Raw genomic sequence first — 16,522 nt, forward strand, 5'->3', positions numbered from 1 at the left:
TCCCACCCCCGGGGTGTGACACCCAGTGAATATGGTGCATGGGGCCAATTAATTAGAATAGGATGGGTGCACACGCAGTGGCGTAGGCTGTACCCGGAGATTGACCATAGCAATGTCTTGAGGGACACCTGCCCTCATTGTGTTAGAAAACTAAGTTCACATGTGTAATATATGAAGTCACCAAGGAATTGTTGAAGGGTTGGAAGTCACACGGTTATAGCTGTCATCACGCCCATTCCTTCCTTAATGACCTTCCCCTGGGCCATTGACGTTAGCATTATGCCTGCACATATCCGCTAGTAAAATTCAGATGTTTCCCCAATGGAGCCATGGAGTTCACTATGGCAAGGAAGAGTTACAGATTTTGGACTCAGTTTGCCTATTGGAACAAAATAGCTAATTTGGGGAACATCTGAATTCTGCTTTTCAGGTACTCAGACTAAAGCCATGAATGCGAAGAATATCATAATGTTAATGCTGCCTGTCGAAGGATTTTTACAAGGAAATGTTAAGAATACTTATTACAAGTGCTACATATTCAACCTCTTCACATACAATGTATTGTTAAAGTTATTTTAAAGTGGATTTTAATCAATAGATCTTGGAATAATAAGTTCCCATATAGATGTGTTGTACAAAATGTTCCTGTGCGGAGATAATCTTATATATGTGTCTCTGCTCTGTACTGTGTAATGGCCGAGTCTGACCGTACAGGGACATGGTCTGATCATACCACATCTCCTGGGCAGGGGAGAAAGTAATAATGTTTATAGACATTACAGCACAGGATCACAGCTGATTCTTTCTGTGAGGTAAAACCTTTCCATGTTTTACTTAAAATAATTTCTTTGCAATCTCGTGCTGTAATGTCTTTATAGTCTTCTTCCTCCCCTTCCCAGGAGATGTGGTATCAGACCATGTCCCTGTACGGGTCAGAGACTGCCATTACATAGCACGGGCACATATATGTTAGAAGATTATCTCAGCACAGGAATGCATGCAATTGTGGAAATTTATTTTTATTCCAAGATCTATTGATTAAATCAACTTTGTTCTTGGGGAATACCGCTTTAAGCTCTTTATAGGCATAAGATAATTGTTGGCCCTCTTTTCTATTCACCACTAAAGTCTACATTCTAAAACAGAGGTCTCAAATACGCGGCCCGCGGGCCTCATGCGGCCCCTGAGGCTGCTTATTGGGGCCCGAGTGCCCGCAGAACTCGTGACGATCACGATGGAGTCGTGCTTTAACACTATTTTAATCAAAGCGCATAGACGTCGTTCCACCACAACAAGGTGTACATTAATCAGGATGGTCCACAACTCTAGTATCTCACCTTGCTGTGTCTAAGCAGGTCTCAAAATAGAGCAGGACCTAGACCAGACTTATGTTTTGCACCACCTGCATATGGAAAGCTAAAGATACCAAATGCACAGCTCAAAGTGGATGGGGCCCAAGGCACTAAAGCTAAACTAAAACCATGGGCCTGCATTATTGCTAATGTAAGTGCATGGGTCCTGCCCTGCCCCTCGTCTATTTTAACGCCTGAGGTGAGATGAGTCTGTTGATCAAAATAGTGTTAACTGTTTTTTACCTTTTATTACTCTTAGGCTCCTTTCACATTGCGTTTCAGTGGCTCCGTCGGGGCATACATCCAAGATCCCGCCCCTCCCCCCACAAAACATGTTTCGGACGTATGCGTTGACATTGAGTATAATGGAGCAGACAGAGCAAGCGTATGCTCTGTCTTGCACCATTTTCGCGTCTATACGCTTTCTGCAGGCGGATGTCCAGATGTAGCAGACTACATTCGGGTATCCGCCTGCAAAAAGCGTATACACCCGAAAATGGTGGAAGACAGAGCATACGCTTGCTCCTTCTGCTCCATTATACCTAATGGCCCTGTCGGCGCATACGTCCAATACACGTTTTGTGGGGGGAGGGGCGGGATTTTGGACGTATGCCCCGACGGAGCCACTGAAACGCAATGTGAAAGTAGCCTTACAATTGACTTACTGCAAAGTATGTATTCATTGTTTATATTCGAGGTTTTGTATGTTAGTGACTGCAGTGTGAATGTGTACCTACACATTGCAATTATACGAACTGGAATGGTGGTCCATGGGTTTTGTTTTAGAGCCACGCAGTAAAGTAGCTATAAGTTTACGAATATTGACAAAGGCTTTTGCTATACTCACAAGGGTAAAAGCCTTATTCCCATATAGCATATCATACACACATTTCGATGTAGCACACCTTTCCATTCCCACCAAACCCAGAGTTTCGCCTTCTAGCTTCATCTAGGGCAGTGGCACTGATATTGCTGCATCACCAGATCCAAGCATGAACAGAATCGTCAGATATCATGTCCTCTTGTAATGAAAAGGACCTGTGCAGATGTCCTTGCTGCATCACCAGCGACACTCGCAATCAGATGTGGAAATGAGTACTGTCAGAGAACCCCTTTCAGCAGCTTGCTGGTGGGAGAGGACATGTGATATATCACAGGACCTCCTCAGCCAATTAGCAGCTTGATCTTGAGGATCAAAGGATCTTTAAGACCTACACTACAGGACTGTCAGGCTACATTTCATGATCTGTGTAAGTTGGTTGTATAACAGATGGTGAGAACCGAGTTTTAATGCATACAAGAAGACAACCGAAGTGTTTATTCTGCTCGAATACTCTCTTGATTTAGCTGAAATTCATCACGGAGCTATAGAATCTCAACTCCCTTTCATTATTTAATGTCCTTGCAAAATTTTCTAGAACAAACAAAATATATTTGGTGACATGGGACTAATAACTGAAGATATAGGAAGTAATGATTGTGCTGCACAAACTGCAGATTGCTTTTAAAGTGCTGAACACAATGTTTGCCCATAAGGAATGTGTCATCAGAAATTGACCTTTTGTTTAAATTATGTGTTCTTGTTACATATATTAAAAAAAAAAAAATATATATATATATATATATATATATATATATATATATATATATATATATATATATATATATATATATATATATATATATATGTTATAGTTTTTTTTCGATATAACTACAATAAAAAAGAAAAATGGGAATCCTGCAAACTTCACAGTGGCCTCTGGGGCTATTATAGTCTCATATTTCCTGATGCTTTAAAAAAATCAACATATACTTTAGTAATAACTGACTCAGACCCTGTCTTTTTTATTGAAGTATCTAATGTGGTCGTTGTGAGCTGAGGGACATTATCTATTGTGATTGGTGGCTCCTGTGTGCTACTTATCATTTTAATCCTACCTGTATAATGAGACTGCTGTAAAGTCTTCTGTATTGAACAGGAAGTTTAACGCTAAAATGGCCCTACGGTAGTAGGCAGTGTGAAAACTGACCAATTATTTTTTTTAATACAAATCATGATGTAAGTAAAAAAATTACTAATATAACAAAAAAAAAAAAAAAAAACGTAGCACAAAAAGCTGGCTTTAGGCTAGTTAGGCTAAAGACACACTAAGGCTTTGTGTGCACTAGAAATGTGAAGTTTCTCAAGGAAATTTCTTAAGAAACTTCTGGGAGTGGAAGATTTCCGGACCTCCGGAAAAAATCCGCGGTAAATCCGCATGTGGATTAGCCGCGAATTTGCCGCAGGTTGTTCCCTGCGGATTTTGCAGGCTGTACTGCAGAAATCTGCAGGTACCTGCGGAAAAGAATTGACATGCTCATTTTCTCAAGAAAATCTTCTCAAGGAAATTTCTTGAGAAAAATCCGCAGCGTGCGCACAGCTATTTTTTTTTCTCATAGGATTTGCTGGGAAATGTCTGCACAAAGATTGCAGACATTTCTCAAGAAATTTCCGCAGCAAATCCGCGGGTAAATCCGCGGGTAAAACTGCCTAGTGCGCACATAGCCTTAGAGTAAAAAGGAGCAAGTGGAATGAGAAAATCGCATTCAACTTGGACCAATGTTAAGCCTTGTGCCCACAGGGCTTTTTTTCCTTATTTTTTTGAGAATCCTGACTCGCTGTCCCCACGTTGCTTATTCTTTCGTTGCTTTTTTTGTTGCTGAAAATAGAAGCAGCATGTCAATTGTTTTTTTGTTTTTTTTTTTTTTATTTCCTGCTTTTTTTCACTATCTCAATAGATGAGAAGCATGAAAAGATGAAAAAAGCATGGAAAAAAGCAGCTTTTTTCCTGCCAAGACATGCTTTTTTTTTGTGCTGAAAAAAAAAAAAAGCATCGCTTCGATTTCACTCACAGCCATTCAAGTCTATGGGGCGAGAGAAACATCGCACTGCACTCGCTTTACACGGATTGCAGTGCGATATACACATCAGCTGACAATGGAGTAGATGGGGAGATTAGTCCCTCCCTCTCCTCCGCAGCTGTGGCATATCACTTGGCTTAGGGGTGCTTCACACACAGCGAGCTCGCTGTCGAGATCGCTGCTGAGTCACGCTTTTTGTGACGCAGCAGTGACCTCATTAGCGATCTCGCTGTGTGTGACACTGAGCAGCGATCTGGCCCCTGCTGCGAGATCGCTGCTCGTTACACACAGCCCTGGTTCGTTTTCTTCAAAGGCGCTCTCTCGCTGTGACACACAGATCGCTGTGTGTGACAGCGAGAGAGCGACGAATGAAGCGAGCAGGGAGCAGGAGCCGGCGTCTGGCAGCTGCGGTAAGCTGTATCCAAGATAAACATCGGGTAACCAAGGTGGTTACCCGATATTTACCTTAGTTACCAGCCTCTGCAGCTCTCACGCTGCCTGTGCTGCCGGCTCTGGCTCTGCACATGTAGCTGCATTACACATCGGGGGTAATTAACCCGATGTGTACTGTAACTAGGAGAGCAAGGAGCCAGCGCTAAACAGTGTGCGCGGCTCCCTGCTCTCTGCACATGTAGCTGCATTACACATCGGGTTAATTAACCCGATGTGTACTGTAGCTAGGAGAGCAAAGCTAAGTGGTGTGCGCTGGTAACTAATGTAAACATCGGGTAACCATACCCGATGTTTACCTTAGTTACCAGTGTCCGCAGCTTCCAGACGCCGGCTCCGTGCAAGCGCAGGGTCGCTTGCACGTCGCTGCTGGCTGGGGGCTGGTCGCTGGTGAGATCTGCCTGTTTGACAGCTCACCAGCGACCATGTAGCGATGCAGCAGCGATCCTGACCAGGTCGGATCGCTGCTGCATCGCTAAAGTGTGAAGGCACCCTTACACTCACAGCAGAGCGAAAGCCAACGGTCATTAGCATAATGTATCCAATGCTCTTGCATCAGATGCTAAATGCCGGTGTGGCCTTAGCCTTAGGGGGCCTTTGCACACTACGACATCGCAGGTGCGATGTCGGTGGGGTCAAATCGGAAGTGACGCACTTCCGGCGTCGCTCTCGATATCGTAGTGTGTAAAGCATTTTTGATACGATTAACGAGCACAAAAGCGTCGTATTCGTATCATCGGTGTAGCGTCGGTCATTTCCATGAATTGGGAAAGACCGATGTTACGATGTTGTTCCTCGTTCCTGCGGGAGCACATATCGCTCTGTGTGAAGCCGCAGGAGCGAGGAACATCTCCAACCGGCATCCCAGCCGGCTATGCGGAAGGAAGGAGGTGGGCGGGATGTTTACGTCCCGCTCATCTCCGCCCCTCCGCTTCTATTGGCCGCCTGCCGTGTGACGCCGCACGACCCGCCCCCTTAGAAAGGAGGCGGATCGCCGGCCAGAGCGACGTCGCAGGGCAGGTGAGTGCATGTGAAGCTGCCGTAGCGATACTGTTCGCTACGACAGCTATCACCATGATATCGCAGCTGCGACGGGGGCGGGGACTATCGTGCTCGGCATCGCAGCATCGGCTTGGGATGTCGTAGTGTGCAAAGTGCCCCTAAAAGTGTCAATATTGCTATTTCCAGTAGGTGGCATTAGATTTCAAGTCCTCTAACTCTCTGAAGAAGCAATTTGCATATTTACTTTCCCAGAGGAGGATTACTTGCCTTATAAGCCGGCTTACACTCACATGTCAAGTGTCATTCTCGATAAGGAAAAATGTTACCCTTACACAACAGTCAGACCTCTAATACAGCCAGATCAGATCTCATGCTTTGCACTGAGGAGGGGCAACACCCTGAAACGCCGTATCCTCAAATTGAGATTCTGGTTTGGCTTTGGCAAGGTGCCGAAATTGTCATTTTTTATTAATAATTACTAATTATGGAATCAATTATTTTTAATACAAAATTAAATTCATTGTTTTAGTTTTTATTTTTACTCAAACACTGGGGGCTGCCATCTTGGATTTGCAGTGTGTAATGACAGTTACACACCTCAAATACGGCAGCCCCTGTGCATAAGGGCTAATAGTTGGCATCCAACCCTATGTCCTCCAATGTGGCTGCTCCCTGCTGTGACCTGGACACGCCCCCTATCAAATCAGAGGGAGGAGATGAGCACCATGTCTGTGGAGCCCAGAGCACATACTGTGCACTCCATTTTCCCCCTGAGCAGCACGGCGGCCAGCAGTTATCTACAGCCTGATATGTATAGCACAATACCAAGCTCGGGCTGCAGATAACCGTTGACCACTGCCAGTACTCACATCGGACTTCTCTCTCCCTTCTCTCTCCCAACAGTTCCTCCTGTCTGTTGGGGGTGCATAGAGAGCACTGGCGGACCGCCGGAGGGGCACAGAGAGCACTGGCGGACCGCCGGAGGGGCACAGAGAGCACTGGCGGACCGCCGGAGGGGCACAGAGAGCACTGGCGGACCGCCGGAGGGGCACAGAGAGCACTGGCGGACCGCCGGAGGGGCACAGAGAGCACTGGCGGACCGCCGGAGGGGCACAGAGAGCACTGGCGGACCGCCGGAGGGGCACAGAGAGCACTGGCGGACCGCCGGAGGGGCACAGAGAGCACTGGGAAATAGCCAGACCTGGGGGATAACGGAGGGGCACAGAGAGCACTGGGGGTCGCCGGAGCGGCACAGTAATATGGTGGCTGAAGATATGAGGCCCAGTATACGGAGGGGCACAGTAATATGGTGGCAGAAGATATTAGGCCCAGTATACGGAGGGGCACAGTAATATAGCGGCAGAAAATATGGGGCACAGTATACGGAGGAGCACAATAATATGGTGGCAGAAGATATGGGGCCCAGTATACGGAGGAGCACAGTAATATGGTGGCTGAAGATATGGGGCGAAGTATACGGAGGAGCACAGTAATATGGTGGCTGAAGATATGGGGCGAAGTATACGGAGGAGCACAGTAATATGGTGGCAGAAGATATGGGGCCCAGTATACGGAGGGGCACAGTAATATGGTGGCAGAAGATATGGGGCCCAGTATACGGAGGGGCACAGTAATATGGTGGCAGAAAATATGGGGCCCAGTATACGGAGGAGCACAGTAATATGGTGGCAGAAGATATGGGGCCCAGTATACGGAGGGGCACAGTAATATGGTGGCAGAAAATATGGGGCCCAGTATACGGAGGAGCACAGTAATATGGTGGCAGAAGATATGGGGCCCAGTATACGGAGGGGCACAGTAATATGGTGGCTGAAGATATGAGGCCCAGTATATGGAGGGGCACAGTAATATGGCGGCAGAAAATATGGGGCACAGTATACGGAGGAGCACAGTAATATGGCGGCAGAAGATATGGGGCCCAGTATACGGAGGAGCACAGTAATATGGTGGCTGAAGATATGGGGCCCAGTATATGGAGGGGCACAGTAATATGGTGGCAGAAGATATGGGGCACAGTATACAGTGGGGCACATTACACAGTGGAGCACTATGCCAGCGGTCCTCGGTGACACGTTCCACAGTTCAGTATCACTTTGCAGTCACCAACAAAATGGCTCTGCACTGCGATCCCAAGACCTAAGCCACAAATCGGTGCGAGTGGAGTGCACTAAAACATCGCATTCCACTCGGACCAATTCTAGCCTGTGTGTCAGCACACGTGAGCGATTATTTTCTCAGCCCTAATCGGACCGAGAAAACAATCACAGCATGCTGCGATTGTAAGGCGAGACTCTTTTCTCTCGCACCCATTCAAGTGAATGGGGCGAGAGAAAAATCGCACTGCAATCGCGGTACACCGGTGTACCGCGCCTGCAGAGCGAGAATCGCAATAGCCGGCTACGGAGGAGAGAGGGAGAGAAATCCCTCCCTCCCCTCCTCAGAGCCAGCCCGCCCCCCGCAGCTGAGGTCCGCTCGCACGGTCGGACCTCAGATGCAGGGACACAAGCATGACACTTGGCTCCTGCTGTACTGCCAGCGTGAGCCGAGTGTCATGCGAGCATCGAACTTGTGAGCCGTGTGGCCCCGGTCTAAACTTCATTCTCTCTTATCCTTTTGGAAACACCCAGAACGGGAGGGGAGGTAACATCACACACAGGAGAGCAGATTCTGCCCACTTTTACTGCAGCTGTAATCCAAACTAGTATTAAAATTGGTTTTCAGCAGCTGCTCCCCCTAGTGTTTAAGAGTGGAAAATATCAAACTTTTTAACTTCTTTTTTATATTTTGCTGAATTAAAAACAAATGATAATATTTAAACAAAACATTCAAACATTAATACTTTACATGTTTTCATTTATGTATTTTTTTTTTTTTTTATGGCACCCTTTAACTAATAGCACTAGGATTGATGGTTATACAGTCGGTAGGGCATTGATTTGCAGTAATGAAGCCACAGGAGTTGTCCCTAATCATGGTGTGTGTGGGATGGGGGAGAGCACTCTGGTTGTCACAATTATGAGGGGAACGTAGCCTTTCACTTTTTTGGTCCCTGAGGCTGGCGCTATTTTGAGGGCATTGTGCTGTCACTGCTACTTAGCAGTATTTTGGTTGTCACTGTTCTATTTAAAGAGAATCTTTCACCAGGTTTTTGCCACTTAATCTGAAAGCAACATGATGTTGAGACAGAGACCTTGAATTTGTCATCAGGCTTTGACTTTTCCATCTGAGAGCAGCAAAATTAAGAAAGAGACCCTGATTCCAGCAATGTGTCACTTACTGAGCTGTTTGCTGTCATTTTGATAAAATCAACGTTTTCTCTGCTACAGATCTAGCAGTCACACAGAGCTGATGAATATGCTGGACTACCTGGCAGGAGGCTAAGTAGTCCTCTAATGATAATCTACTGCTGATTAATCAGTGATTTTATCAAAACTACACTAAGCAGCCCAGATTAGGTGGCAAAAACCTGGTGAAAGATTCCCTTATTCAGCAAAGAAGTATTAAATGACTAGTAAATCTAGTGCTATATAGTCCTTAGTATTCTTGAAAGCGTTTTGCCTACACACAATGTATACAGAAAGCTGCCAATCAGTGGTGTGGGTGAGGCTATATAGAGATCAGTGTAAGGCTATGTGCGCTCTGCACCGCACCTAAAAGGTGCACTTCAGAGTGCAGCTGAAAAGCTCCGTTCTGAAGCGCATGGTGCCGGCAGATAACGTGCGCTCTGCATGCTGCCTCTCCCTATAGACAGCATGCAAACTGTACGGAAGAAGTGACATGTCACTTCTTAGAACGCAGCGATTCGGGCAGAAGCCGAATCGCTGCATTCTAATATGCACGGCTCCTGCATAATCTCCATAGACTGTACAGGGGACGCAGGACGCATGCAGTTACGCTGCGCTGCAGATCGCAGCGTAACTGCATGTAATACGCACACGTGCGCACATAGCCTGAGAAGGAAAGGATTCAGCAATTTGGAATCTTCATAAAACCATTTATTGGAGAAAAAAGTTAAAATCTAAAAAAGACATGGTCCAAGAAAAAATCCAAAAACTAACAAAGGGACAACATGATCAAACAAATGCGTTTTGGACTATGTCCTTAGTCTTTGTATAGTGTGTGTCCATGTATAATGGCGTCTTGTGTCATTTCCTGTGAACCATGTGTGAGAGTGTAACCATTCATGTATTAGGAAAAAAACTACAAATTATATGGAAAAAAGTGGTTTTTTTTAAAAAAAAAAAAAAAAATCACTGTGTAATGTGTAAATGTCAAATGATGTCAGATATTTAAACCAGTTGGAAGCCTGGTTTATAACAGATATATCCACCAGGCGTCTCTATTTAGTCGTACTCGCCTATGGTCACCACCTCGAGCCGGCATCTGAACTCTTTCTATACCTTGGAGGTTGATTTTTTTTTTTTTTTTTACATTATGTGTGTGTGGATTGTACTGAGAAGCGTTTAACATAAAATGTTACCGTCTCTGTGATTCCTTTCTCTGCAGGATATACATACCTCCAGAGTTGGCGCTCGTGTTCTCCCTTGCGGACATCTATTGCACAGGTGAGAATTTACATTATTAAGGCTAGAATAGGGCGTATCGGTTGTAAGATCTTCATTATTTCTATAGGAGGAAAACCTTACCATTACAGTGCGGTGTGCAGAAAGGTGAAATGGGCTGAGAAATAATACCAAACACAACCCGTAGACAAGATTGTTGCTGCTTTTATTTTTAATTATTTTTGCTGCTTATATAGTACCAACGTGTTCAACGTTAACACTCATATTCCCTGTTCCTAATCCCTTCTTAACGTATGACATAAACGTACGTTATATGTCGTGTCTCCTGCCTTTTGATGTGGGTTCTCACACCGAGCCCGCATCTTTCCCCTCACATGACAGCTGATTTAATTAGCCATCATGTGCCTCTAACAGCCACAGGTGGATCGGAGATAATCCGCGGCTGTTAACCTGTTAAATCCCACTGTCAAATCTCTGACGGTGGGCATTTAACACGTGTTGGTATGGGTACCCATTGATAAATCCATGAAGGGATCGCGGGGCGCCAATGGATTGTCATGACCGCCGGGGGTCAGCTGTTAACCCATGTGTCTGTCATTCCGATTCTCCTGTGAACGCTGGCCCGTGGCCAGCATTCAAAGGGAGGTCATGATTTTTACTCATTTTATTACTGGTATAGCACAAGTGACCGGACGATGGCAGCTTCAAGTTCCCTAAGAAAACTAATCCAAGCCACTAAAAAAAAAAAGATTTTAAAAATGTGAAGAAAATAAACCAATAAATATATCTCCCCTATTTTGCCCCATTGAAAATAAAACAATTAAAGAAACATACAGGGTGGGCCATTTATATGGATACACCTAAATAAAATGGGAATGGTTGGTTATATCGACTTTCTGTTTGTGGCTCATTAGTACATGGGAGGGGGGAAACTTTTCAAGATGGATGGTGACCATGGTGGGCATTTTGAAGTCGGCCATATTGGATGCAACTTTATTTTTTCCAAAGGGAAGAGGGTCATGTAACACATCAAACGTATTGAGAATTTCACTAGAAAAACAATGGTGTGCTTGGTTTTAACGTTTATTCGTTCATTAGTTATTTGCAATTTTATGACCACTTTTAAACGGTGTTCAAAGTGCTGCCCGTTGTGTTGGATTGTCAATGCAACCCTCTTCTCCCACTCTTGACACACTGATAGCAACACTGCAGAAGAAATGCTAGCACAGGCTTCTAGTTTGCATTGTTTCAGATGCTGCACATCTTGTATCTTCACAGCATAGACAATTGCCTTCAGATGACCCCAAAGATAAAAGTCTAAGGGGGTCAGATTGGGAGACCTTTGTGGCCATTCAACTGGCCCACGATGACCAATCCACTTTCCAGGACACTGTTCATGTAGGAATACTCGGACCTGACACCCATAATGTGGGTGCACTCCTGGTCATGTTGCATCATGTTTGCAGCAGGTCATAACAGCCAAAGGTGCCGTACTTAGTGTGAAAGCCACTTATGAAGGGGTTGAAGCAATCTGAGACTGTAGACCAGGGGTCTCAAACTCAGCTGGGTGTATGAGCCGCATATAGAAAAAAAAAATGAAGGGGCCGCATTCTTTGCATTACAAAGTGACATTTTTAATGAAGCCATGTTTTTTTTTTCTATACATCTTTGGATCACTTCTTTAAACATTTTTTGCTTTTTTATTCGAACAAACCTGCACTTTTTTGTTTAGTTACGTTTATATATAAAACACATTTTAAATGGTGCAAAAAAAATAAAAATATCATGCTTTAGTTTTAACTTGATCACCTTCTTGTAATATTGTTTTGAAATTAGCAGCATCATATAGTAATCTTGGTCAATGTCTTGTAGTAATGTCCCCATCTGTGTGCCCAGTAGTATTGTGCCCATCCTTTAGTGTTGTGCCCATCCTTTAGTGTTGTGCCCATCCTTTAGTGTTGTGCCCATCCTTTAGTGTTGTGCCCATCCTTTAGTGTTGTGCCCATCCTTTTAGTGTTGTGCCCTGTAGTATTGTGCTCATCCTTGTAATATTGTGCCCATCCTTGTAATATTGTGCCCTTCCTTGTAATATTGTGCCCTTCCTTGTAGTATTGTGCCCATCCTTGTAGTATTGTGCCCATCCTTGTAGTATTGTGCCCATCCTTGTAGTATTGTGCCCATCCTTGTAGTATTGTGCCCATCCTTGTATTGTGCCCTGCAGCATTGTACCCATCCTTGTAGTATTGTGCCCTTCAGTATTGCACCCATGCTTGTAATATTGTGCCTAGTAGTATTGTGCCCATTCTTGTAGTATTGTGCCAAGTAGTATTGTGCCCATCCTTGTGGTTTTGTGCCTTATAGTATTGTGCCTTGTAGTATTGTGCCTAGGGCTGTGGAGTCGGAGTCGTGGAGTCTGAGCCAGAGCTCATTTTGGTGGAGTCGGTATAAAATGAACAGACTCCGACTCCTAAAATATATAATAAATTGGGGACAGTAGTGCAATGCAGAGTGTACTGAATATTTTTTCATAGGAATTTGGGAAAGTTATGAAATGTCTTATAAATGGCTGTTCTATTCCTTATCTAAGGCTACATTCACACAGCGTTTTTGCTGCGTTTTTTTGAAGATACGTTTGTCAGCTGCAAAAGCAGATCAGCTTTTTAAAAGAACGCATCACCTGAAAGGTTTTTGAGCTGATAAATAATGCTTTCTTTGTCGCTCTATTGGGAGACCCAGACAATTGGGTGTATAGCTACTGCCTCCGGAGGCCACACAAAGTATTACACTTAAAAGTGTAAGGCCCCTCCCCTACTGCCTATACACCCCCCGTGGGATCACTGGCTCCTCAGTTTTCATGCTTTGTGCGAAGGAGGCTAACATCCACGCATAGCTCCACTGTTTAGTCAGCAGCAGCTGCTGACTTTGTCGGATGGAAGAAAAGAGGGCCCATACTAGGGCCCCCAGCATGCTCCCTTCTCACCCCACGTTTGTTGGCGGTGTTTGTTAAGGTTGAGGTACCCATTGCGGGTACGGAGGCTGGAGCCCACATGCTGTTTTCCTTCCCCATCCCCTTAGGGCTCTGGGTGAAGTGGGATCCCATCGGTCTCCAGGCACAGGAGACCGTGCTCCGTCCACAGCCCCTGGGAATCTGCTGGACATGGAGCTGAGTATCGTCAGGGACAGGACCCTGCTACATTAAGGTACTCTGTGTCCCCGTACAAATCGCGCACACACACTGCAGCATTGCTGGGTGTGTTAGTGCGCCGGGGACAGCAGCGCGACACGCTTGTGCTTTACTCACTGCAGCTTTGCTGAGTGAGTTTATGTATTAGGGACTGCCGCGCCAGCCGCTGCTGGCGGTTTTTTACACTGCGGCGCGGCTGGGACTTGTGATGCGCCGGGGACTTCCGCGCTGGCCGTGCATATATGACGGCCGCGCTTATAAATCGAGTCCCCGGCTTTTGCGGCCTAGTTCCGTTTCGTTCCCGCCCCCAGGCCTGCCAGTCAGGGGAAGGGCGGGACGCTGGTCAGAACATCAGCGCCGAGGGCTGGAGTCTGTTTAGCATACTCCAACCCCCCTCACTGGGCACAGTGGGATGCCAGTTTCCCGCACTTTGTCTGGGGCACGCCCACGGCCCGCCCCTCTTCACAGGACGCCGGCAGCCATTCCTGTTTGCAGTCTGACTGGAGAGGGGAGACAAGCTCTGGGAGACCCAGACACGGGATTCTGGCGACCACACACCCGCTGGCAGCGGGCGGTAAGCGGCACCTCGGGTGCTGACCCCACTAGTGCCGAAGTGTTCATTTGTACTTTATGCTTGTATGCTATACAGTGCACTGTACGGTCGCTATTCTTGGCTATATACCCTCCTAGATTGCTAGACAACAGCATGTCGTCCGCAAAAAGCAAGGGGGCCAAGACACAGGCTTTCTATGCTACCTGTACCGCATGTGGGGCTGTTCTGCCGGCAGGTGCCACTGACCCCCATTGTGTGCAATGTTCGGCCCCTGTAGCACTTGCTCAGCCGGGGTCTCTGCTAGAAGGGGCCCAAGGAGAACCGCCTGTGAACACTGTCCAGGTGACAGGGACGGAGTTTGCAGTTTTTGCTGATAAACTGTCGGTGACTATGACTAAAATCCTTGAGACTTTGCAGTCCAGACCGGTAACTCAGACCATGGGCACTGTTGATTCAATGCTCCCTGGCCCCCCCCATTTGGAACAAATCCGTGCTCCGGGGGGGTCCCATACATCCCGGTGTGATGGCTCTGACACGGACGACAGTCCCAGACAGCCTAAGCGAGCTCGCTATGAGCGACCCTCGACTTCATCACACTGGTCAGGGTCCCAGCAGGAGGACTCTCTGTATGATGAGGCAGAGGTAGCTGATCAGGATTCTGATCCTGAGACCGCTCTCAATCTGGATACACCTGATGGGGACGCAATAGTGAATGATCTCATAGCGTCCATTAATAAAATGTTGGATATTTCTTCCCCAGCTCCTCCAGTGGAGGAGTCAGCTTCACAGCAGGAGAAATTCCATTTCAGGTATCCCAAGCGTAAATTGAGTACTTTTCTGGACCACTCTGACTTTAGAGAGTCAGTCCAGAAACACCACGCTTATCCAGATAAGCGTTTCTCCAAACGTCTTAAGGATACACGTTATCCCTTTCCCCCGGACGTGGTCAAGAGCTGGACCCAGTGTCCAAAGGTGGATCCCCCAATCTCCAGGCTTGCGGCTAGATCCATAGTTGCAGTGGAAGATGGGGCTTCACTTAAAGATGCCACTGACAGACAGATGGAACTCTGGTTGAAATCCATCTATGAAGCTATCGGCGCGTCGTTTGCTCCAGCATTCGCAGCTGTATGGGCACTCCAAGCTATTTCAGCTGGTCTGGCACAGATTGACACTGTCACACGTACATCTGTTCCGCAAGTAGCGTCCTTAACTTCTCAAATGTCTGCATTTGCGTCTTACGCTATTAATGCTGTTCTGGACTCTACGAGCCGTACGGCAGTGGCGTCCGCCAACTCCGTAGTTTTACGCAGGGCCTTGTGGTTAAGGGAATGGAAGGCAGATTCTGCTTCCAAGAAGTGCTTAACCAGTTTACCATTTTCTGGTGACAGACTGTTTGGTGAGAGATTGGATGAAATCATTAAACAGTCCAAGGGTAAGGATTCTTCCTTACCTCAGCCCAGACCAAATAAACCCCAACAGAGGAGGGGACAGTCCAGGTTTCGGTCCTTTCGAGGCTCGGGCAGGTCCCAATTCTCCTCGTCCAAAGGGACTCAAAAGGATCAGAGGAGCTCAGATTCTTGGCGGGCTCAGTCACGCCCGAAGAAAGCAGCCGGAGGAACCGCTACCAAGGCGGCTTCCTCATGACTCTCGGCCTCCTCTCTCCGCATCCTCGGTCGGTGGCAGGCTCTCCCGCTTTGGCGACATTTGGCTGCCACATGTCAAAGACCGTTGGGTGAGAGACATTCTGTCTCACGGGTACAGGATAGAGTTCAGTTCTCGTCCTCCAACCCGATTCTTCAGAACTTCTCCGCCTCCCGGCCGAGCCGAGGCTCTTCTGCAGGAGGTGTGCTCTTTAAAGGCAGAAGGAGTGGTGATCCCTGTTCCTCTTCAGGAGCAAGGTCACGGTTTTTACTCCAATTTGTTTGTGGTGCCAAAAAAGGACGGGTCTTTCCGTCCTGTTCTGGACCTAAAACTGCTCAACAAGCACGTGAAAACCAGGCGGTTCCGGATGGAATCCCTCCGCTCCGTCATCGCCTCAATGTCTCAAGGAGATTTCCTAGCATCAATAGACATCAAGGATGCTTATCTCCACGTGCCGATTGCTCCAGAGCACCAGCGTTTTCTACGCTTCGTTATAGGAGACGAACACCTTCAGTTCGTAGCCCTGCCTTTCGGTCTGGCGACAGCCCCAAGGGTCTTCACCAAGGTCATGGCAGCAGTAGTAGCAGTCCTGCACTCTCAGGGTCACTCTGTGATCCCTTACTTGGACGATCTACTTGTCAAGGCACCCTCTCAAGAGGCATGCCAACACAGTCTGAACGTTGCGCTGGAGACTCTCCAGAGTTTCGGGTGGATCATCAACTTTTCAAAGTCAAATCTGACTCCAACCCAATCGATAACATACCTTGGCATGGAGTTTCATACTCTATCAGCGATAGTGATGCTTCCGCTGGACAAACAGCGTTCACTACAGACAGGGGTGCAATCTCTCCTTCAGGGCCAGTCGCACCCCTTGAGACGCCTCATGCACTTCTTA

General features: G+C 46.7%; 1 protein-coding gene across 1 annotated transcript in view; it reads left to right on the forward strand.

The window, feature by feature from the left end:
• RCHY1 (ring finger and CHY zinc finger domain containing 1) overlaps window positions 1-16,522 on the forward strand; it is a 58,932-nt gene that overhangs the window by 21,061 nt on the left and 21,349 nt on the right. Inside the window, exon 6 of the mRNA XM_075351356.1 lies at window positions 10,233-10,291. Within this exon, the coding sequence (XP_075207471.1) occupies window positions 10,233-10,291 (59 nt within the window). The remainder of the gene's footprint in view (window positions 1-10,232; window positions 10,292-16,522) is intronic.

The sequence above is a fragment of the Anomaloglossus baeobatrachus genome, chromosome 1, assembly GCF_048569485.1.
Source record: "Anomaloglossus baeobatrachus isolate aAnoBae1 chromosome 1, aAnoBae1.hap1, whole genome shotgun sequence".
NCBI lineage: Eukaryota > Metazoa > Chordata > Amphibia > Anura > Aromobatidae > Anomaloglossus > Anomaloglossus baeobatrachus.